This window comes from Lampris incognitus, unplaced genomic scaffold, assembly GCF_029633865.1.
Source record: "Lampris incognitus isolate fLamInc1 unplaced genomic scaffold, fLamInc1.hap2 scaffold_227, whole genome shotgun sequence".
Lineage (NCBI taxonomy): Eukaryota > Metazoa > Chordata > Actinopteri > Lampriformes > Lampridae > Lampris > Lampris incognitus.
In genome coordinates, this window is record NW_026611185.1 from 32,300 (window position 1) to 57,500 (window position 25,201).

At 46.7% G+C, this 25,201-nt stretch overlaps 1 protein-coding gene across 1 annotated transcript in view; it reads right to left on the reverse strand.

The window, feature by feature from the left end:
* Nucleotides 1–1,910: 1,910 nt before the first annotated feature.
* Nucleotides 1,911–25,201, reverse strand: part of LOC130133114 (zinc finger protein 423-like) — a gene marked incomplete at its 5' end in the record, with an annotated part of 25,349 nt that continues 2,058 nt past the window's right edge. Inside the window, 12 exons of the mRNA XM_056301926.1 lie at nucleotides 1,911–1,944; nucleotides 10,538–10,622; nucleotides 15,110–15,323; nucleotides 16,559–16,992; nucleotides 18,477–18,661; nucleotides 19,047–19,622; nucleotides 20,317–20,467; nucleotides 21,298–21,837; nucleotides 22,389–22,570; nucleotides 22,838–23,212; nucleotides 23,597–23,880; nucleotides 24,096–24,373. Coding sequence (XP_056157901.1) covers nucleotides 1,919–1,944; nucleotides 10,538–10,622; nucleotides 15,110–15,323; nucleotides 16,559–16,992; nucleotides 18,477–18,661; nucleotides 19,047–19,622; nucleotides 20,317–20,467; nucleotides 21,298–21,837; nucleotides 22,389–22,570; nucleotides 22,838–23,212; nucleotides 23,597–23,880; nucleotides 24,096–24,373 — 3,330 coding nt within the window. The remainder of the gene's footprint in view (nucleotides 1,945–10,537; nucleotides 10,623–15,109; nucleotides 15,324–16,558; nucleotides 16,993–18,476; nucleotides 18,662–19,046; nucleotides 19,623–20,316; nucleotides 20,468–21,297; nucleotides 21,838–22,388; nucleotides 22,571–22,837; nucleotides 23,213–23,596; nucleotides 23,881–24,095; nucleotides 24,374–25,201) is intronic.

Sequence of the window (25,201 nt, forward strand, 5' to 3'; positions counted from 1 at the left end):
ACAGCACGCATCCAGCACCAAGGCTCTCTAGATGCACATGCACAAAGACATACACAACACAAGCACACACAAAGATTGAAGATTTGCACAAACATCCCAACTTGAACAAGAAAAAACTGGACTTGAAAAAATTATTCTAAAGTCAGTTCGTTATACATCCATCCATTATCCAAACCACTTATCCTGCTCTCAGGATGCTGGAGCCTATCCCAGCAGTCACTGGGCGGCAAGGACACCCTAGACAGGCCACCAGGCCATCACAGACTCCCCCCCCCCACACCACACCACAGGACAATTTAGTATGGCCGATTCACCTGACCTACATGTCTTTGGACTGTGGGAGGGCTCGAACCCAGGACCTTCTTGCTTTGAGGCCACCGCGCTAACCACTGTGCCACCGTGCCGCCAATTCCTAATACACGTTCATGTAGTTATCCACATTAATGATCGTTTGTCCTCCTAAGTCTGCTTTAGAAATAGCTGTCAGTTATCACAGTACGACTCTATTTACACCAACTCTCTTTGTATTCCGTCTTTTCCTCTCTGCTCCTTGTTAAATCTGTGGATGTGTGTGTGTGAGAATATGTGTGTGTTTGGATGTGTGTGTGTGTGCCTATGTCTCCCAGGACTGTACCACAGCAGTTTTTGGCAGGCTTTATTGTTTTCTGCTGTGCAGCTGCATACCATGAAGACCCTCACCCCCCCACCCCCAAATCTCCAGTAGGTGTGATGCTGTTGGGTAAAGACAGGTGTCTGTGCCTGATTCACTGTGTGTCTGTGCTTGTGCGTGTTAGTGTGTCTGTGTGGGTGCCAATTCTGCTTATATTCAATCCAAAAATCCACACAAGAGCCTCCGTGATGTAGAAGTTTAATTAGAGTTAAACACAAGCTTTGGGTGTGAATGTAACAGCTATGAATATGATGTTTATTTTTCAATTGGCTTCACAAAGCACATAAAAAAATGTTGAAATGTGTTTTGTCGTATAAATAAAGTTATAACATTATTTTCCCTTTGCAGGTTTCCACTGATAATCTCCATCTTTTGGTACATCTATCACCAAATTTTGACGGTTTTGCCGGTTCAAATCCCCCTGTTACCTCCGGCTTGGTCGGGCATCCCTACAGACACAACTGGCTGTGTCTGCAGGTGGGAAGCCAGATGTGGCTATGTGTGTCCTGGTCACTGCACTAGCGCCACCTCTGGTTGGTCGGGGCACCTGTTCGGAGGGGAGGGGGAACTGGGGGGAATAGCGTGATCCTCCCACGCGCTTCATCCCCCTTGTGAAACTCCTCACTGTCAGGTGAAAAGAAGCGGCTGGGGACTCCACGTGTATCGGAGGAGGCATGTGGTAGTCTGCAGCCCTCCCCGGATCGGCAGAGGGGCTGGAGCAGCGACCGGGATGGCTTGGAAGTGTGGGGTAATTGGCCAAGTGCAATTGGGGAGAAAAAGGGGGGGAGAAATCCACAAAACAAAAAACAAAAACAAAAATAAATATTGATTTACATATTGTGTGTTTGGTATAAAGTGGTGAATAGCCGTTCAATACTGACGGGTATACCTTGTGTGCAGATATTCAATACTGACGGGTATAGCTTATGTGCAGATATTGCTGAGTGGTCTGACTGCATCACCATACGTGCAGCCTGTGGAAAAACTGAGGTAAAAATCTGTTCAATTCCAACAGTTTCCTGTCATTCCCGTTTTTTCTGAAGCCTCTTATGACCTTCTGCTCCCTCTCCCCCCTTTTTTCCCCTCTGACCTCTCCTGCCCCCTGCTCCTCCCATGACATCACTGTGCCCAGCCAAACAAATAAATAAATGCCTGCATTCTCTCCTCATCTCTCCATTTTCTTCCTCTTCTGTCTTGCAATGCTCCTTCACTCGACTCCCCCATGCAGTGTGCCCCTCTCCCCTGTGCTCAGCAGTGTCGGGGCCAAGATGACTCTGAATGCACACAGCACGGTGATTACACACCAGTACACAGACACAGACACAGACACAGACACACACACACACACACACACACACACACACACACACAAACACACAAAGATACAAACCCATATGTACACACACGAAGAAAAACACACACAGACCCCCTACAAATTAGCAGTGGGGTTTCTGTCAGAAATAGGAGCTTAGACTCAATGATAATGGAAAACCAATGAAATTTATTTTTTCGTGTGTGTGTGTGTGTGTGTGTGTGGAGGGGGTACTGAGAGGATATAAATTCATAGTCACATAGAAAATTTTCTTCTTTGTTTGTAAAGTGATACCAGGAGAAAATGGCTCACAAATTCCTCACAATAGAGCACTATTTGATATTACACCCTGTGGATTTCACTTTGCCTGAGTTTTATTGTCATTATACAATGTAATAATACACACATGTTGGTAACACGTATATAACCATATTTAAATATATTTTTTATACTATATGTATGTACACTCACTGGCCACTTTATTAGGTACACCTTGCTAGTACCGGGTTGGACCCCCTTTTGCCTTCAGAACTGCCTTAATCCTTCGTGGCATAGATTCAACAAGGTACTAGAAACATTCCTCAGAGAGTTTGGTCCATATGGACATGATAGCATCACGCAGTTGCTGCAGATTTGTCGGCTGCACATCCATGATGCGAATCTCGCGGTCCACCACATCCCAAAGGTGCTCTATTGGATTGAGATCTGGTGACTGTGGAGGCCATTTGAGTACAGTGAACTCATTGTCATGTTCAAGAAACCAGTCTGAGATGATTCGAGCTTTATGACATGGCACATTATCCTGCTGGAAGTAGCCATCAGAAGATGGGAACACTGTGGTCATAAAGAGATGGACATGGTCAGCAACAATACTCAGGTAGGCTGTGGCGTTGACACGATGCTCAATTGGTACTAAGGGGCCCAAAGTGTGCCAAGAAAATATCCCCCACACCATTACACCACCACCACCAGCCTGAGCCGTTGATACAAGGCAGGATGGATCCATGCTTTCATGTTGTTGACGCCAAATTCTGACCCTACCATCCGAATGTCGCAGCAGAAATCGAGACTCATCAGACCAGGCAACGTTTCTCCAATCTTCTATTGTCCAATTTTGGTGAGCCTGTGCGAATTGTAGCCTCAGTTTCTTGTTCTTAGCTGACAGGAGTGGCACCCGGTGTGATCTTCTGCTGCTGTAGCCCATCCGCCTCAAGGTTCGACGTGTTGTGCGTTCAGAGATGCTCTTCTGCATACCTCGGTTGTAATGAGTGGTTATTTGAGTTACTGTTGCCTTTCTATCAGCTCGAACCAGTCTGGCCATTCTCCTCTGACCTCTGGCATCAACAAGGCATTTTCGCCCACAGAACTGCCGCTCACTGGACATTTTCTCTTTTTCGGACCATTCTCTGTAAACCCTAGAGATGGTTGTGCGTGAAAATCCCAGTAGATCAGCAGTTTCTGAAATACTCAGACCAGCCCGTCTGGCACCAACAACCATGCCACGTTCAAAGTCACTTAAATCACCTTTCTTCCCCATTCTGATGCTCAGTTTGAACTGCAGCAGATCGTCTTGACCATGTCTACATGCCTAAATGCATTGAGTTGTTGCCATGTGATTGGCTGATTAGAAATTTGCGTTAACGAGCAGTTGGACAGATGTGCCTAATAAAGTGGCCGGTGAGTGTATATATGTATGTATGTGTGTTTATATATATATATATAAATATGTATGTGTATATATATACACACACACACACACACAGACACACACACACACACAGACACACACACACACACACACACACACACACACACACACACACACACACACACACACACACACACACACACACACACACACACTCATAAGAATGCATGATTTAAGGTGTGTGATGTACATTTGAGTAGAAGGGATCACATACACACACAATTCTCGAAGGCCAAGCTACTAACCCCAGGCAAAAATGGATTACTCCACTCCTCTCTCCCTCCTCAGTGTGTGGGAGAGATGGACTGGGGCTATGTATGTCTGTGTGTTTATGTGGATGCACAGGCTAGTGAGAGAAAAAATATGTTGAGAATGTGAAATGTTAACAGTGCCAACGTGCCAGCAGATGTGTGATGTGGATTCATCGATTAGGCATTTCCTGGTGGTTGCAAAACTGGTTGGAGTTGGGCACTCAGAGAACTGTGTCAATAGTAACTAAAGCAGTTAACCCTTGAATGTACAATCCACCCACAAGAGAAACCAAACTGAGGGGGGGAATTCAAATCTTTCAGCCATTTGCTACAGACAACCTTCTTCCCCCTTCTAGCTGTTTCTATACCTCCTCTCTCACTCTCATTGTGTGTCTTACTCTCTCGCCCCTGGTCTCCGCTGGTAGAACTGGGCATTGGCCACCTAGAGCTCTAATTAATCCGAGTGTCGTGTTCGGCCCAAGGCCAGCAGGAGCATTGACTGAGTACATTGTCATAGCTAATCAGGAAACTGGGTAAAGACACCACCACTGGAAAAGCCTCGATTTCTGTTGTTACACAACTCAGCATTTGTGCAAACTGTTTTTAACAACCACTAACCATGCCACAGTACAGAAAAATCCAGAATAAATGTCAGAATAAACTCAAAACTAGAAAAATAGACTCGGCCCTGTTTCGAGGAGATGCATTCGTGACGGATTAAGGCTGAAAAGCATCAGAGGTCTTCTTATTGTTAAATAGAGCCCTGCCACAATAATAAAAGCTTCTTCTTTTTTTTTACGTTTTTGGAATTTTCCCCCCTTTTTTCCCTAATTGTATCCAGCCAATTGCCCCATTTTTCCAAGCTGTCCAGGTCGCTGCTCCACCCCCTCTGCTGATCCGGGGAGGGCTGCAAACTACCACATGCCTCCTCTGATACATGTGGAGTTGCCAGCCGCTTCTTTTCACCTGTAAGTGAGGAGTTCTGCCAGGGGGACGTAGCGCGTGGGAGGATTACCCTATTCCCCCAAGTTCCCCCTCCCCCCTAAACAGGCACCCTTACTGACCATTGGAGGTGCTAGTGCAGCGACCAGGACACATACCAACATCCGGCTTCCCACCCACAGACACAGCCAATTGTGTCTCTAGGGATGCCCGACCAAGCTGGAGGTAACACGGGGATTCGAACCAGCGATCTCGGTGTTGGTAGGTAACAGAATAGACCGCCACGCTATCCGGACGCCCCCATCAGAGGTCTTCTTAATGTTAAATAGATGCCTACCACAATAATAAAAGCAAGAGTGTCATGGTCCTCCTGCTGTTGTCATTCTACTGATAACCCCATTACCAAAGAGCACCTTTCTGTCAGTGATACTTTAACCTTTGTGCATCCCAGCAGTGCTCCCTATTCTTGCTTTTCTTTCTTTGTTTTTCATAAATCAAACCAGTGAATTTGAAGTGGACTGAGCAAACCAGCGAGACAGAGGAGAAAATGATGGAGAAGGACAGGCAGGCAAAGAGAAGCAGGCCAAGAGAGTGAAACAGAACTAGAAATACATGAGAAACGACAGACAGACGCAAACCATTAGGTGAAAGCAATAATGAGGAAATGATAAAAAAGCTCTTTTCTGAGCTCTCCCTTTTTTCTTACCACCATTGCCCCCCCACCCCCTCAATTCCCCAACTCCCAGACCCTTTCCCTTCCTCCATTACGTCCTTGCCTCTTTGTTGCAGGGGTATTTGCCAGAAATGAAATATTAAGAACTGGGCAAGTGCTTAAAAATAATCTGCCTCAATTTCATAATTAATCTGCACTCGCTTCTCACACAATTAGCACGTTAATTAACCCAAAACTTCCTCCAACATAAGGTGTGTGTGTGTGTGTGTGTGTGTGTGTGTGTGTGTGTGTGTGTGTGTGTGTGTGTGTGTGTGTGTGTGTGGGCGTGGGCGTAGTGGTTGGATAGAAAAGGTTGATAATTGATGGTTGGTGGAGAAAGAGAGGAGGACTAAGGGGGAGAGGGTAGGAGAGGAAGTTGCAGAGTCTGGTGTATATTTATAGCGAGAGAGCGAGAGAGCGAGAGAGAGAGAAAGAGAGAGAAAGAGAGAGAAAGAGAGAGAGCGAGCCCATCGTAATCTAGAAGTAAGTGAGCAGCAGCAACAGCAAGATCATAAACGACACACTGTATGTCTCAGGGTGGGGGAGAGGGAGAGAAATGAGAGGAGGTCAGACAGAGGGCTAAGACAGGTGCAGGAGAGAGGAGGTCAAAGATGCAGAGAGGAGGACATAAAACAAGACCAGATCGAAACCTAGTTTAGGGCTGGACCGTGTTTGGTCAATGTTTGAAATTGTGGCTAATGTGTGACAGGGCGAGTCAGTGGCAGTGTCTATATTGTGAATTCCTGGATGTTAAATGTTCACTGCAGTTCTCCACTAACATGTGTTGTTAAAGTGTCCTGAAGTAGCATATCACGTGACATGGTTAAGCTACATTCAAGTAAAAACATAAAAAGGTTATGAATGCAGTTGCAACAACAATACTTTCCACTCATATCTTGGGATGTTTGATTTGAAAGAGAACTTAATTTAATTACCTATTCTGTTACCCCCCCCTTCATCTGTTTCTATCTGCAGATGTCTCTCGTTTTTCTAAGACTCACTCTGTATTGACAGGCAAATTCAAAATGAATGGATTGCAGCCGCTGATGGCAACATGAATTGCCCAGCACTTGCAACCTCTATCTGCCCCATCCCCAAGGTCCGATTCACAAAAGATGTTGCGCCAATTACATTACAGCACAAACATGCCCATAAAGATTTGCAGCTGACTGCAATTATCCATGTGGCAAAGTATAAATGGTGGCTTTGTGCCAAAAACACAGTAGCATAGCGAGAGTTGTTAGACCTGGCAACCTGTATTTGCGAATGATTTCGGTCTCGGTTAAATCACTGAGGGGCGTCCGGGTGGTGTGACAGTCTATTCCGTTGCCTACCAACACAGGGATCGCCGGTTTGAATCTCTGTTTAACCGCCGGCTTGGTTGGGTGTCCTTACAGAGACAATTGGCTGTGTCTGTGGGTGGGAAGCCAGACGTGGGTATGTGTCCTGATCGCTGCACTAGCGCCTCCTCTGGTCGGTCGGGGCACCTGTTTGGGGGGGAGGGGGAACTGGGGAGAATAGCGTGATCCCCCCATGCGCTTCATCCCCCTGGCGAAACTCCTCACTTTCAGGTGAAAAGAAGCGGCTGGCGACTCCACATGTATCAGAGGAGGCATGTGGTAGTCTGCAGGCCTCCCCAGATCAGCAGAGGGGGTGGAGCAGTGACCGGGATGGCTCAGAAGAGTGGGGTAATTGGCCGGGTACAATTGGGAAGAAAAGGGAGAAAACTCCAAAAAAAAAAAAATCTAATCACTAAGTGATATTCATCTCATCATCTCATCTCGTTATCAGCTGCTCCTCCAGGGTCGGGTCGCAGTGGCAGCAAGCTAAGTAGGGCACTGAAATATCCACTCACGAGCACGCCTTGCATGATGATGCCGTCGCCTCACAACAATCACTGCTGCCATGTTCACTGGAAAGTCTGGGCGTCAGTTACCAACAACTCTCTGAAGACGCCAATAATTCTCACTCAAACTGCATGTGGCTATTTGTGAATTGGACTTGTTTTTGCTATTAGGCTCATATGCATAGAAAGGGGCCAAATTTGCGCCAAGTGTATGTTTATTACCTAACTTAAATACCAGAGCACCGAGACATTATTTGCTTGGCAGCACAGTTAGGGGTGCATTTCACCCTTTGCAGGAGCTTTGAGAATTATACGCTGTCTGTTTGTCTTATTTGTGCAGGTTTAGCTGCCGCAAAAGCAACGCAATCCTTTTGTGAATTCACCAGTGAGTGTTTTGTCAGAGTGGTTGTTACCCCCCCCCCCTTTTTTTTCCCTCTCAATTGTACTTGGCCAATTACCCCACTCTTCTGAGCCAACCCGGTCGCTGCTCCAGCCCCTCTGCTGATCAGGGGAGGGCTGCCTCCTCCGGTACATGTGAAGTTGCCAGCTGCTTCTTTTCACCTGACAGTAAAGAGTTTCACCAGGGGGACGTAGCGCATGGGAGGATCACGCTATTCCCTCCAGTTCCCCCTCCTCTCTGAACAGGCGCCCCGACTGACCAGAGGAGGCACTAGTGCAGCGACACATACCCACATCCGGCTTCCCACCCACAGACATAGCCAATTGTGTCTGTAGGGACGCCTGACCAAGCTGGAGATAACATGGGGATTCGAACCGCAGATCCCCGTGTTGGTAGGTAACAGAATAGACTGCCACACCACCCGGACGCCCCATGTGGGGTGCTTTAACTGTGTGCTCTCTCTCATGCCTCTCAGCACTCAGCCAACCAGTTGTATAACTTTAGTGATGTTGTTGGTCACCTGATCCAGTGGTCCAATCATGTTAAACATGATCAGTCAGTCAGTTACTCAAAATGTGGTCAGTCAGTCAGTCATCCAGTCATTCAGGGATATCCACTTTTGTAAGTGCTGGCCCACTGGACAGTCCAGCCAAGAAAGAAAAGAGAGCCGGGAAAGGTCTCAGTCATGCAGCTGATGGGGGCAGACAGAGAGAGAGACAAACAAGGAAGAGAAATACTAGACTAAACGACTCTAGAAAGTACACTTTGCGCGAGAGTTTTCTGTGTGCATGCAATTGTGTGAATACGCGTGTGTACATACAGTAAGTGTTGTGCATCCAGGGGTTAAAAGTTACTTTGGCTGTATTTTGATCTCGGTTCGCTCCTCTGTGAGTCTCCAGACGTTACTTGCCAACTCAGAGCCACCAACACACACATACACACACACATACACACACACGCAGCAGCCAAAATATGCATCAGTGACTCTGGGATCGGCTGTCAGGTCTGGCAAGAGGCTGGGGGGAGGTCGTCGCAGTGACAAGCGTTTGTTTCCTGGAACGCCTTGCAGGTCTGCCTTGTTAATTTCCATGACGACAGGGTTGCTAAGGCAGCAAATTAGTGGTGAGTGGACTAAAAAACAGCCATGAGGGAAGCTCACAAAAGAACTCAGATTTGTAACTAACTACAAGGGACGTTTTTAAGCCAAACACATACATCAGAAGACATGTCCTCACACACACAAACACACATGCATACACACAAAAGCAGACAGGTGTTGTGTCTTTTTGCTTCTATTGTACTAATTGTCCATGTTGGGAATAAAAAAAAGGGTAAAAAAAAACAACCAAACAATAATGACCCAACGTTGATACAGAGGCACTGGATTTTTCATGTTACTTCCTATGAAAACCACCAGGCCAATCTGATGTTGTGGTCATAAAAGTCCACGTGACAGACAGACGATATGCCCATTGGCCAACTGACATATTTAAGCAACTTCTCAGTGATACAAAAGTCATGTACAAATACGCAGGGTATTACTCGAGATAATAAAAGTTCTGAAAGCCACACGCCATAAGTGATAAAAAATCCAATTTAAAGCATAATGATGACCTGTAACTCACAGCATGTTAACTTTCCTCCACATTTCACAAGAGAACTGTGTGTGTGTGTGTGTGTGTGTGTGTGTGTGTCATGACATCCTCATGACTCAGGTAGATTCAGTGTAACTTCTGTTATCCAAAAGTCCATCCATCCACCCATTATCCAAACTGCTTATCCTGCTTTCAGGGTCACGGGGATGCTGGAGCCTATCCCAGCATTTATTGCACGGCAGGCAGGGAGACACCATGGACAGGCCGCCAGGCTATCACAGGGCCCAAAGACACACACACATTCACACCTAGGGACAATTTAGTACAGCCGATTCACCTGACCTACATGTCTTTGGACTGTGGGAGGAAACCGGAGCCTCCGGAGGAAACCCATGCAGACATGGGGAGAACATGCAAACTAACTCCACACAGAGGATAACCCGGGACGACCCCCAAGGTTGGACTACTCTGAGGCTCGAACCCAGGACCTTATTGCTTTGAGGCAACCACGTTAACCACTGCACCACCGTGCCACCCCAAAAGGGAATATCTGAATAGATGCATTACATTTTAGCAAGATTTTGACATGAAAATACTAAACGTCCACCGCATGCCTAGTTTTTTTCTCCATGATCCACAGTGGAGGCTAAAAATACTGTTTGTATTCCTTCTACAGACAGTTTCTCTGTGCCTGCCCTCGAACGCTCAGCCAAGTGGTAAATGGCAATACAGCTGGCCTGGGTAACACACACAAACTACACATATGCACACACGCAGAGGGTATCAGTAACAATATTGTGTTTATACTGTGGGAAAGAAAGCCAAGGTAAGACTGCACATGAGCATCACCATGTGTTGTGCTTTGTTTTTGTTTTTGTTTTTTTCCAAAAGAGACAGAACCAAAATGTCATTCATTGGCAGTCATTAGAGAAATGACACCAAAACCAACATTACCATTGCTGCGCGTGCACACACACACACACACACACACACACACACACACACACACACACACACACACACACACACACACACACACACACACACACACACACACACACACACACACACAGAAGACTTGAAAAGCTGGGTTTGACTCACCAATCATGTGATTAGCGACATGGATCTGGATCTCTCTCTCTGTCTCGAACGTCATTTGGCATTTAATACACTGGTAGGTTTTTTTCTGTGTGGGGGGGGGCAGAAAAACACACAAGAAGTCATCCGGCATTTGAAACAAAGTAAGGTATATTTTTATTGGATGGAAAGCAAACACAAACACACACACACACATACACGCACATGTACTTGCAAATCTATAGTTGTGGGGCCCCCTTATTGACTACATTCATTTCCTAGCCCTTAACCCTAACCTTAACCAAGCAAACTACATACCTAACCCGAACCCTTACCCTGACCTTAACCTAACCCTAATTCTAACCTTAACCCTAAAAACAAGTCCTAACCCTTACATAGACCCTTTTACTTGTGGGGTCCCATAAAATGGCCCCACAAGGTAGGCGGTTTCTGGTTTTTCTATCCTAATGGGGACCAAACATCCCCATTAGGATAGAAAAACATGGTACACACACACACACACACACACACACACACACACACACACACACACACACACACACACACACACACACACACACGTGGGTGAGTTTTCTGCTGGGGTGCCCAAACATAAACCATGTAAACTTAAAGCAGTACTGATAATATCCATTATCTGCTCCATTATATATGGAGAAATGATGTACTAAAATCTCCTTTGCAAAAGAAATGCAACGCCCATAATGACTTTCACTAATCTACCACCAAAAGCCTTCAGAGACTTTGTGAGAATGAGTGTGGTCACACACTGTATGTACACTGTGGGCCTGCTGCAGAGGGGAGCAGAGAAACGAAAAGGAGGGAGAAGGTTCATGGAAAGAAGAATGTGGTGCAGTGGGGTGTCAGCCAACTACCCTAAGTTAGCCTACATGACTTGGGGTAGATAGAGTAAATGGCATCCACGACACAAACGAAGAAGCGCACGGGACAGGGGGACAGCAGAGACACGGACCCCAGTAAATCTCTCCCCGACTGTGTGCGATTTTAAATGGTTTTTCTCCCCAATTGTACTTGGCCAATTACCCCACTCTTCCGAGCCATCTAGGTTGTTGCTCCACCCCTCTGCCGATCCGGGGAGGGCTGCAGACTACCACAAGCCTCCTCCGATACATGTGGAGTCACCAGCCGCTTCTTTTCACCTGACAGTGAGGAGTTTCACCAGGGGGACGTAGCACATGGGAGGATCACGCTATTCCCCCCAGTCCCCGCCCCCGAACAGGCAGCCCGACCCGACCAGAGGAGGTGCTAGTGCAGCGACCAGGACACATACCCCCATCCGGCTTCCCACCCGCAGACACAGCCAATCATGTCTGCATGGACGCCTGACCAAGCCAGAGATAACACAAGGATTCGAACCGGCGAGCCCTGTGTTGGTAGGCAATGGAATAGACCGCCACGCTACCTGGACGCCCATCCTCAGTGTTTTTATCAGTCTTTGTTTTAATAAACGGGCTGCTGAGCCCTCAAGAGCCATCGTTGTCCGTGTTTGTGTGTCGCTGAGCCCGGCTGTAGCTCAGCCTTGCCACAATGTGACAAAGAGAACTCGACAGAAAGAAACAATGAAACGGGGGGGGGGGGGCAAAGGTACAAGAGAGACAGAGAGAAACAGAAGCAAGTAAAAGACAGAAATACAGGGGGGTAGGGGATGTGAGAGAAATAAAAAAGGAAAGAGATACAGAGGGAGGACAGGCTCTGCTTACCCATTCACAGCACACGGTGATCACTCATGCACAAACACATACAAAATACACAAAGGCCCCTCTTCCACTATCTCTGCTACCTTCAGCCTGCTAGAATGAGCATGCTCGCACGCACACGCACGCACACGCACGCACATACACACACACACACACACACACAAAGTTCTGACTTTGTCTGCTTTGTGCTGTTAGACTTAGCAGAAACAAAGGTGCAGGTAAGACAGACGGTCCCTTGGAACTGCCTCATACACACAAACACACACACACACACACACACACACACACACACACCGGCATGCAGCAGGTCCAGGGGAGTCTGACTGTCAATATCAAGTAGAGCGAACCGCTCCCACAATGCCTCAGCACGCCCCTGCCAGAGGACCCAATGGGGCTCAGCTGGCACACGCGCACATAACACACGTAATAACACAGTCTCCCAACCACACAAGCAACACACGCTTAGAGTCACTAAAGGGAGGGGGCACACAAAGCTCACAGACACACACAAGTGCACATGCAGAAGCAGAAACATGAAAACGGTACAAATCATATCTACATAACACATCTACACAGCATGTACATGCGTATTCACACACACACACACACACACACACACACACACACACACACACACACACACACACACACACACACACAGGTCTGTAATAATCTCTCCAGAAATACCCTTTTTAAGAGGATCTCCTACGAAATGTTTTTGCATCCTAGCAAATGACTTTACATCTATGCTGCAGTTTATCTGATGCGCAGGAGAAAGGCTCTTCTAAGAAAGAGGTTTTTCCTGGACTCACCAACCAAGGCCACACCAAGGCAGGATCAGTCTCTTGGTTATTATGTCAATGCAGTGTGGATTAGGGGGCACAACATTCCCCTTAATCCTCATCAAGGCAGACTGCAAATACACTGCTCAAAAAAATAAAGGGAACACCTAAAAACACAATATAGACCTCGATGAATGAAATATTTCAGCTGAAAATCTTTATTTATTAGACAGAGGAATGTGTTTAGAGCAAAATAACCTAAGAATGATCAATGGAAATCAAAATCATTAGCCCATTAAGGTCTGGATTCAGAATCATACTCAAAATCAAAGTGGAAAATGAGAACATAGGCTGATCCAACTTCTGTGGAAATTCTTCAAGACGATTCAAAATGAGGCTCAGTAGTGTGTGTGGCCTCCACGTGCCTGTATGCACTCCCTACAACGTCTGGGCATGCTCCTGATGAGACGACGGATGGTCTCCTGAGGGATCTCCTCCCAGACCTGGATCAGGGCATCGGTCAACTCCTGGACAGTCTGTGGTGCGACATCGCGTTGGCAGATGGTACGAGACATGATGTCCCAGAGGTGCTCGATTGGATTCAGGTCTGGGGGAACGTGCAGGCCAGTCCATAGCATCAATGCCCTCGACATACAGGAACTGCTGACACACTCTGGCCACATGAGGACGAGCATTGTCATGCATGAGCAGGAACCCAGGGCCCACTGCACCAGCATATGGTCTGACAATGGGTCTGAGGATCTCATCCCGGTACCTAATGGCAGTCATGGTACCTCTGGCTAGCACGTAGAGGTCTGTCCGGCCCTCCAAGGATATGCCTCCCCAGACCATCACTGGCCCACCACCAAACCGGTCATGCTGGAGGATGTTGCAGGCAGCAGAACGTTCTCCACAGCGTCTCCAGATTCTCTCACGCCTGTCACATGTGTTCAGTGTGAACCTGCTCTCATCTGTGAAGAGCACAGGGCGCCAATGGCGAATCTGCCAACCAAGATGTTCTCTGGCAAAGGTCAATCGGGCTGCACGGTGTTGGGCTGTGAGCACAGGCCCCAATTGTGGACGTCGGGCCCTCATACCATCCTCATGCATTCTGTTTCTCACTGTTTGAGCAGAAACCTGCACATTAGTGGCCTGTTGAAGGTCGTTTTGTAGGGCTCCGGCAGTGCTCCTCCTGTTCCTCCTTGCACAAAGGACCAAATAGCGGTCCTGCTGCGGGGTTGTTGTCCTCCTGCGGCCCCCTCCACGTCTCCTGGTGTACTGGCCTGTCTCCTGGTACCTCCTCCATGCTCTGGACACTGTGCTGGGGGACACATCAAATCTTCTTGCCACAGCACGCATTGATGTGCCATCCTGGATGAGCTGCACTACCTGAGCAACTTCTGTAGGTTGCAGATACCGCCTCATGCCACCTCTAGTGGTGAGGGCACTAGCAAAATGAAAAACTAACCAAAGATCGGCCAGAAAAGATGAGGACAGGCAAATGGTCTGTGGCCACCACCTGCAAATCCATTCCTTTTATAGGGGTTGTCTTGCAAATTGTCTAATTTCCACCTGGTGGAAATTAGACAATTTACCAACAGGTGAAATTGATTCACAAATCAGTGTTGCTTCCTAACTGGACAGGTTGATATCTCAAAAGTGTGATTGACTTGGAGCTACATTGCATTGCTTATGTGTTCCCTTTATTTTTTTGAGCAGTGTACATTTATTGTACTCTAACAGTAATACTAATAAATATCACATTTCTGTTGCTAAATTGAGTACATTATATTTGGAATAACAACACAATGCACATGAACAGGGCTTAATTGTGTTTTCTGTGTTTGTGCATATGCAGAGTTTTTATGGATTATCTGTACTATTTGAGTATTCTCTCATTTATCGCCACACAACACTATTTCATTCAGATATCATTCCCTCCTACCTCACCTTGTACTGAAACATTGCCACGTGTCTATAGTGCTGGTTACAGGACTTTCAGATATTTACAAATATTCAAGGGTCCAAATATTAAAGAGTCTCCCCCACCCCCCAACCAACCCTCCATTCTTCCTCACCTTGGGTGCAGGTGATGCCTCAGCCTTCTTCCCCGCCATGCTGGTTTCAGGACTGATCTCGGGATGGTCTGTCTGGACATGGCTCTCTAAGTCCTCCAGGCTCTCAAATTTCACCCCACACTCCGGACACCGAAGTCCAGCTGCAGCCTTCTCTGCCTGGACTTCCCCCGGCGTGGCAGCACCTCCCTGGCTGGGGCTTTGGCCATTGGTGCCCCTGATCAAACAGAGTTTATCAGTTAAACAGTATTAGGTTTTTTGTTTTGTCTGGTAGTTGATTGAGTTAACGTTTGTTCTTGATAGCAGTAACGGTTTTGTCCATGTATGCATGCCAGTGTGTGCATGTGTGTTTTATAGAAAAATGCTGAGCCCACTTCTCACATCTTTCACAACAACAGGTTACACATTTCTTGGTGGCTTAACGAGTGGGGTCCATTTTTTTGTGTTTTTTTTTTGTTTTTAGTTTTTGGGCTTTTTCCCCACTTTTTTTTCTCCCCAATTGTACTTGGCCAATTACCCTACTCTTCCGAGCCATCCCAGTTGCTGCTCCACCCCCTCTGCCAAGCTGGGGAGGGCTGCAGACTACCACATGCCTCCTCCGATACATGTGGAGTCGCCAGCCGCTTCTTTTCACCTGACAGGAGGCGTTTCAACAGGGGGACGTAGTGCGTGGGAGGATCACGCTATCCCCCCCAAACAGGCAACCCGACCGACCAGAGGTGCTAGTGCAGCGACCAGGACCACATCTGGCTTCCCACCGGCAGACAAGGCTAACTGTGTCTGTAGGGACGCCCAACCTAGCCAGAGGTAACATGGGGATTTGAACTGGCGATCCCCGTGTTTTGAGGTTTTCACACCATTCTGTGGCTTTCCAGTAGTGTTCCCTATGTATTCAAATCTGAAAATTAAAATTTTGTTTGAAGTATGTCTGTTTTAGCATCAAGATGCTATTTTCCTAAGCCCTTCTAAAAACTATGACCCATGTGACTTGACGTAGGTTTCTACACTTCCTTTTCACACTTTCCTCACTCTCCCTGCTTATACTGTCAGGGAACTGCATGTATGGGTGTGTGTGTGTGTGTAGGGGGTGGGGGTTGAGGGAGGGGAAGCTCGGGCATCATTGCTAACTCTCATCACTGCTTTTTGCTAACGGCTGAGTGGGATTTTCCATTTGTACAACCCGGAAAAGAACGCAGATGGTGTTGCCATTTAAACAAGGTACTACGGTTGAGCCAAAAATAATGATGCAATGAATGGACAAAAAAGATGTGGTAAGAGAGCCGACCCTATCTGATGGAAGTAAGGCTCAATATCTGGTTTGATATTTGTATGGTCACCAAAAACAGTGTTGAAAAACGTGCTAACAAAGTCTGTTCTCATTGCTGAAAGAAATGTCAGCATTTTATTTAGGCAACGGGTAGCCCACATAAGAGAGAAAAAACAATAGCCTACCTGCTCATGCAGCCAGCACAGAGGCCATATGGCAGGCCGTTGACATCCAGCTTCACCAGTTCCCCTTTGTTCTTGAACTCCTTGAGACACAAGGCACATTTATAGTGCTTGTATTGCTGCAGCTGCCCGTTGGGAGATGTGGAGGCCGATCTGTTCCCGCCTCCTCCTCCTCCTCCAGTTCCGCCATTCCCACCTCCCCCTCCAACTCCTGCTAGCGTGGAGCTGGTGGAGAGCTTCTGCATGTGGAAGGTGCCGTGGATCTTCAGCTCCAGTGTGGAGGTGACGGTCTGCATGCAGACGACACAGCGGAAGCCGGTGAGGGAGTTGCGGAGGTCTGGGTGCATCTGGCAGTGTTCGATAAACTCCTCCTCGCTCTGCAGGGGCATCTTGCAGATCCGACAGGTCCCTGTGTCAAGGCTCTTACTGTGGGTTACCTGGAGAGTTGGGTTATCGACACGAGATATCAGTAATAATGAAAAATAGACACACACCGACACACAGACACAGAGGCAGACACACACAAAATATGGTCACCCGAAAGTCTTAACAGTCTCTGAATTACGCTTAAAATAAGATTAACATTATCATTACCATCAAGGACTTCCATTTAAAAATTACTTTAAGACTGAACATGCAGAAATTCAAACAATATAATTTACTCCTCCCCATTATGCAACATGCAATTTTAACCTCTGAACAGTTGGTGATAACAGTGATTTCTTTATATGTTTATTTATTAGGATACCCATTAGCTGTGCCCTAAAGCACAGCTAGTCTTCCTGGGGTCCACATGTAAAAACATATATGAATAAAACACTGATGACCATTGCAGAAATGAGCTGTTATTTCATGAACGTGTTACAGTGTCTGTGATAACCGACTACAGCCGCATTGCACCTTCTACTGTTTTTTGTTTTTTTGTTTTTGGGGGCGGGGGGTTCCCCCTTTTTCTCCCCAATCATACCTGGCCAATTATCCCACTTTTCCGAGCCATCCCGGTCACTGCTGCACCTCCTCTGCCAATCCGGGGAGGGCTGCAGACTACTACATGCCTCCTCCGATACATGTGGAGTCGCCAGCCGCTTCTTTTCACCTGACAGTGAGGAGTTTTGCCAGGGGGACGGAGCGCATGGAAGGGTCACACTATTCCCCTCAGTTTCCCCTACCCCCTGAACAGGCACCCCGACTGACCAGAGGAGGCGCTAGTGCAGCGACCAAGACACATACCCACATCTGGCTTCCACTCCGCAGACACAGCCGACTGTGTCTGTAGGGACACCCGGCCAAGCCAGGGTAACATGGGGATTCGGACCATGGATCCCCGTGTTGGTAGGCAATGGAATAGACTGCTATGCACCCACCTTCTGTTTTACCATTTCTAATATGTTTTTTAACGTGCTTGCCTTTTCCTGTAGTGTGCTGTCAAATTGCCTCTCAAGGGACAATTTGTGTGTGTGTGTGTGTGTGTGTCTGTGTGTGTGTGTGTGTGTGTGTGTGTGTGTGTGTGTGTGTGTGTGTGTGTGTGTGTGTGTGTGTTTAAATATTCTGATTTAAATTCAGGATGCCCAAAGAGACTTCATGATCAAAAGAGAGTGGCAGGTATACAGACATTGATGCTTACACAAGAAAGCAGCAGACATTTAAGGAAAAAACATTTAGTAAACACAGGAGAGAGACAAACTGTGTGTACACAAACTGTTGTGTTGTTATACCTTTGAGGCCTTTCCAATTACTACATTCTTACCTCACTGCTACCATTCAGCTGCTCACGTCTAAACGTAGCCAAGCTCAAATCCATGCTATTCTAAATGGATCTCTGAATTAATCACAGTCTGAGATTTCTAGCGGAGATTTTTACAAAGTACACATGCACAAAACACACACACAAACCGACAGGAGACCATATATTTAAAAGGACCTTGTGTTCAGTGAGCGTTAGCAGAGAGGGGAAACGCTCGCCACAGATGGGGCACATGTAGTGTTTGGCCGGCCCACGGTGCGTCTGGGCGTGCTCACGAAGGCCGTTCTCAGAGAAGAAGGTTCTGGAGCACACGTTGCACTTGTGGTTCCCTTTGATAAAGTCGGCCTTCTTCTTACGAGAACCTAACATATATAATCATCATAATCATTACGTTTATTATTATCGCCATTACAGTTACTGCATACGTAGCATAATTGCATAGTAAAATTATATAATACGTTCAAAATGTTAATTCGTTTGAGCTCTTCTCTGAGCACAATCTTGGAAAAAAACGTTTCTTCCTTTACCTTTCCACCTACACATTTCATGCAACCTCTACAGTTTCATAGCCATTGGTATCAATTACAAATGCCAAAATACTAACAGTACATTTTCAAGTAAGACTTGCGAGCTAGGATTTTCCCTGTTAATCAGCAAGTTAAGTAAGACAGAGTGCTACCATATATCCAAATAACCCTTTCATGAAACCAAAACGAGCATGATGACTGACAAGGAAGCAGCCATTACCTGCATCATCCTCTCCCGGTCGGATGTTGTGGTCTCGTAGGCGGTGATTCTGCAGCAGTGACTCCATGGTGTAAGCCGCTCCACATATGTCGCAAGCGTACATGGGCTCCGAGTTGTCCACTTCCTCCTCCCCGCCGCTCGCCTCGTGGCTGTTGACTGTGTCTCCACCTTGGCCTCCTCCTCCTCCCACAACCCCACTCTTCAGCAGGATATTCTGGAGGTCAGCCTGTTCGGCAGCTACCACCGTCGACCTCTCCACTCCACCCAGGCCTCCTCCAGTACCTCCATTTCCCCCAGCTCCTCCGCCCCCTCCCCGCTTGGAGGAATGCGGGACCCCATTGGGCGTCCCATTATGGCTCCCTCCACTGCCTGCACCTCCCCCGTTACCGGTGATGATCCCGCCATCGAAGACACAGTGTTTCTCCCTTAGGTGCCTCTCCAGGAGCGTGATGGCGTGGAAGGCTTTTCCGCAGAACCGGCAGTTGAACTTCTTGCTGTGTGTGGTGATGTGGCACTGGAGCTCCACCTCTGTCCCAAACGTCTCCCCACAGAAGATGCACTTCCGTGGTTTAAGCCCTGTGTGACAGGAACCGAAATTCTCCATTTTTCAAATAATGAACCAAAAAATAAACATCATGAGACCTGGGTTTACGAAGGCCATCCAAAATTCACTGGAGATTTTCAAATTCAAATCATTTCAGTGAGACGGTTGCAGGCAGCAGTGGTTAGTTGTCAGTTTTCTTCTTTTTTCTGTCTTTTTTGGAAAACCTGTAACCGCTGTAATCTGCTCAATAAATCTATCGCTCTCCATTTCTCACTTACACCTAAAATTGATGCTAATGAAGACATTTCAGATGATCCTGGCTCTTCCCTTGGATGAAGTCCGCCTCTTTTTCAAGAGAATTAAATATGTGTAATCATCACTGTCATCATTTTACTTTTGTCAGTAATAATCATTACAATTATCTATGTACCATATAGCACAGCACACAATATATGCATGAAATCTCAAATTGTTTTTTTTCATTTGAAAGAATATTCTTAAAAAATTCACCACAACTAACTGTATAGGCATATGGTGTCAGGTAGCTTAATGCTGATTTCACAGCACTTATGTATTTACTTTCAAGCCGATGGACTTGTAAGCACTGGGGAAGGCTTTTTTTTCTCTCTCTAAAACACCAGTGTTCTTGAGATGAAACCCATCATTTTCCTTTGCTACCCTCACTTTTCTACTGCCTGCTGTCAGGGAAGGGGGAGGGGGTCTTACCTGTGCCGAGCCCCCCGGCCAGAGCTGAGCTTTGGCCCAGGTGGTTGTGTTTAACGTGGAGCTGGAGGTCTGTCTCCTTCCTGAAGTCCCAGGTACAGGCTGTGCAGCGAAACATCTTCTTCTCGTTGCTGTGCTTCACCGCCAGGTGCACCTGGATAACCACAGGGAGAGGAATGGGGAATTGTTGACATGGTGGTCTGAATTACAAGACTGTAGAGTCATTTTTACACATCACATACCACCTTCCTTCATTCTGAATAAGAAGGAGTGAAGGAAGGGATAAAGAGACAAAGAAGCGAGTAAAAGAAAGAAGCTTTAAATGAGAATAAATATAAAGTGAACGGTGCAGACAAAACTACATAATTAGTTGGTGTCTTGTTTTTATCCTCTTTGGAAATAAGTTTTCCATTATCCAAGTCGCTTATTCTAAATAGGGTCGCAGGGATGCTGAAGCCTATCCCAGCAGTCATTGGGAGGCAGGCAGGGAGACAACCTGAACAGGCCATCACAGGGCCAACACACACACACACACACACACACACACACACACACACACACACAGATTCACAGCTAGGGACAATTTAGTACGGCCGATTCACCTGACCTACATGTCTTTGGACTGTGAGAGGAAACCCATGCAAACACGGGGAGAACATGCAAACTCCACACAGAGGACGACCCAGGATGACCCCCCCCCAGGTTGGAATACCCCGGGGTTCGAACCCAGGACCTTCTTGCTGTGAGGTGACCACACTAATCACTGCACCACCAGTTTTAATATAATCAAATAGATGGTATACATACAACGGGAAAGAAAAAGAAAAACACCATCAAACAAACCAATAAACAAAGATTTGTTTTTTCATTCTTTATCTATCGTCTGGTGTTTTTTATAAGACTGCCCAGCTTAACCTGGAGACAAATGTGGAAGGAAAAGCAAGCAGGAAAGAACAAGCCCCACAAAGCACATTTCCCATTCACCTGTATGGACACCTTGGAGTCAAACACCTCCTGACAGAGAGTACAGTGGTACAGGACAAAGGTGTGCATGTCCAGCAGGTGTTTCTGCAGGTCATCTACCGAGGAGAACTGTTTATCACAACTCTCGCACACATACTGGGTGGACGTGGTGGTGTAGTGCACCGTCAGATGTTGCAGCAATGCCTCCTGAGTTTCAAAGTCCTCCTTGTTGCATTGGGGGCAGGATTGGCGCCTTAGTAGCATCTCTAGGTGGGACTTGAGATGGGTTTGGAAACCCTCGAAGCTTGTGAAGCGCAGGTCACACTGGTTGCATGGGTAATCCCCGTTGGACCCAGCAGCAGGAGTGGAGTCCCCTCCCAACCTGTGGCGCTTCGGGGAGGAGATCTCTACATCAGAGGAGGCGGGGCTTAGGTCAGCGACCTTGGCCTGGCGCTTGTTGTTGGCCAACGGAATGTTCTTGTGGTTCTCCTTGATATGCTTAGTGAGCTTGAGGAGTGAGCCGAAGATGGGAGAGTTGGTGCAGTAAGGACAGGAGTAAACCTGCACAGGGACAATGATATCAATTTGTACTGTTTTAAGATTTTAATGGGCTTCCTTTTAATTGAATAGTGAGATATACTATGGTATACTTAAGAACAGTGACAGAAAAGATGGGGCAAAAACCCATGATAAGACACGTGCAAAATAGCAGATACAAATATCTAGTGATGAATAAGTCACCAGTACTGCTTATTCATTTGATTCCTGTTACTGAAGGCTGCCCAGCAACAATGAGTTTTTGAACTCAAAGCAGGAGTTAAATTTAAAGAAAAATATTTTATTTCATGTGTATTATATTCATTGTTGCCTTAACACATGTAGTCTAGTACTCAATTTGCTTTATCATTTGTGCATTTATTCGTACCTTTGCAAATTCAGATGGAGGTTTTCTGATTGACTTGTGAAAATAGTACAACGCATATATTTATTTGTATATTGAGCTGGTACAATAAGTTTGAATATTTCAATTTGCATTTACTTTATTTTCAGTTCTGTTCAGTTCCACTCAACTTCAAAGATCAATTCAGAACATATTGACACTTGAATATCACCTCCATGAAGGACTGGGATGCAGCCTGCAGCACAGGGGACTCTAGTTTGGCCACAGTTCCTCCAGATGCAGCTCCCCCCCCTGCAACAGAGCTACAGTGGGTCTGCTGGATGTGCTCTGTCAATGAAGACTCTGTCAGGAAGCCCATAGAGCACTGATTGCAGAAGAATGCATGGTTCCCTTCTAAAAGAAATGAAATAAAAAATAAAAAAAGCAATCATATGACAGCAAGTTGATTGTATATGGTGGTTGTTGCCGATGCGGTTTATGCGCAGGTTATCTGACAATAACGTAGGCGAGTTTGTTTTATTTGAATGCGGGTAGTTACTGAACAAACAACACAATTATTTTAGGCAAAACTGGTGACAGGGTACAGCTATAAGCCAAATTACAGTTTCAATGTAAGCTGGTGTGCAGCAGCCATTGCACATTACTATTACAAAACCACACCTAATGTGGTAGATCCAGCCACAATCCCTCCAGGGAGGCAGTGAGACACTCTGATGTGTTCCTGCAAAGAGTTGATGTCTCCAAACATATCCGGGCAGTAGTTACAGTGGAACGCCGACACATTGGTGAACTGCAGCAGGGGGAAAGCAGCAGCTGCTCCTACAGCGCCGACACTGGCCCGGTGGGCTTTGCGCACATGCTCGTTAAGGTTGTAGAGCGTAGGCAGGGTGTCCAAGCAGAGCTGACAGGTGTGGCTCTGCTGGGGCTTGTCTGCATGGATGGTCTTCAGGTGGATCTCCAACACAGCCAGGCTATGGAAGTCCCTCTTAGAGCAATAGGGACAAGAGTAGGTCACTTTGCCCCACCCCCCTCCACCTGCACAGAGAGATGGACAGATACGCATGTCACTTAGGTACTTGGAAATCATATCTCAATTATTAGACCAAGGCTGTACTCAAAAGAGGCTTATGCCTGGGATCAATGAAGTGGCCAAGTCCCCCTCCTCTTGAACCACAGGTGTGGCTCCACAGGCCCATATTTGGATTCTGTAAACATTTTCTCTCGTGTGTTTTTGCTGTTATCTGCATTGCTTCAGTCCTACTGGCTCAATAAATACCAAAATCTAGAAAAATGCTGAAAGGACTCCTTCCTTTCCTTTTCACAAAAAAATAATAAAATAAAATCCATTATCAATAGTCACATACTGATAAACTGAACACAGAACAAGTCTCTCCTAAAAGATTGAGTAGACCATCATACCTCCACCATGATGACCTAGGCTTAGACCCAACTCTTCTCCAGCATCATTAGCTTTCCTACGTCCTCGCTCACTACCCTGACTGGGTTTCAGGGTAGAGTCAGGTGTGGAGCCTCTCTCCAGGCTGGCGCTGGAGTCTGGAGTGGCTGAGCTCATAGACGCCACACTGCCCAGGGCCGGGTCGGGGCTGGCAGCACTGTGGTTGGAAGAATCAGGCTGACGGTGGCTGTCCAGGTGGCAGTAGACGTCTTCCACAGAGGGGAACTGCTCTGAACAAACGGGGCATCTGGAGATGCAGAGGGAACAATCCAATACAGGTGAGCCATTTCCCAGCTTGGATCACGTCACATTAGCCAAGTAATTAAAGAATTAGACAAGCATCAATTGTTTATTACACGGACCACTCCCCACCCAGTGTCAAAGTAAATCAAGGCCTTCAGACTCCTGTAGCACAACCAAAAATGTATCTCAAAAGCATTTAAAAGATAACCCCTGTAGTACTTGTGTTTGCGGTTGGCATGCTGCGTTTCGATATGCGTGAGCAGTGAGGCTTCGTCTAGGAAGATCTCAGGACAGTGGATACACTGCAGGTCGGCTCGGTCAGACAGCTGGGGGTGTCTGGTCAGGACGTGTTTCTCCAGCTCATCTGTCTGACTAAATGTCTCTTCGCAGTAATCACACATATACAAGTCCTGCTCCAGCTCGCCCTCTCCTCCTCCCTTTTTCCCTCCATCCCTCTCAGACCTCAGGGCTAGGTGCTCCCTGTTCTTGCGGTGAGCCTGCAAGAGGTAGAAAGTAGTGAAGACAGGAAGCAATGCAATGCAAGCACATTCACACCAAGAAGCCTGTATCTGAACAATGAATTTGTCCTTTGCTCTTGACCATGCTAATAATTTGCTGCTTCGAGAGAGTTATGTATATTTACATTTTCTCTTTTAGCATACACTTTTATCCAGACCGAGTTAAAGGAGAGTCAGCCATTAGCAGATATATTTGTGACTAAACCTACTGGCATTTCTAGTAACCATATCATAGCCAAGAAGAATGTGTCACATGTCAAGAGCATATTCTACTACTAGTAAGAATTCAAACTGCCAATTAGCTGAACAATACCACAGGTCAGTATCATAGACATATTAAAACCAACACTGCATGTCAAGTGCATACTGTACGAGAGCACAAGTAGATCACCGACAGTGACATATGTGATAGCAGTAGATTTGAATTAAAAATTAGATGGATAATGCCACAAATTAATGTCACGGTCATGCTTTAAGACTATCCATGGATTAAGGTAGGCCTGGAAAAAGAACATTTTGAGCATTTGTTATCAAAAACTTCCATTTATTCTTCCAATTACCCCACTCCTCCGAGCCATCCTGGTCGCTGCTCCACCCCCTCTGTCAATCCGGGGAGGGCTGCAGACTACCACATGCCTCCTCTGATACATGTGGAGTCGCCAGCCACTTCTTTTCACCTGATAGTGAGGAGTTTTACCAGGGGGATGTAGCGCGTGGTATTCCCCCCAGTCCCCCCCCCGAACAGGCGCCCGACCAACCAGAGGAGGCGCTAGTGCAGCAACCAGGACACATACCCACATCTGGCTT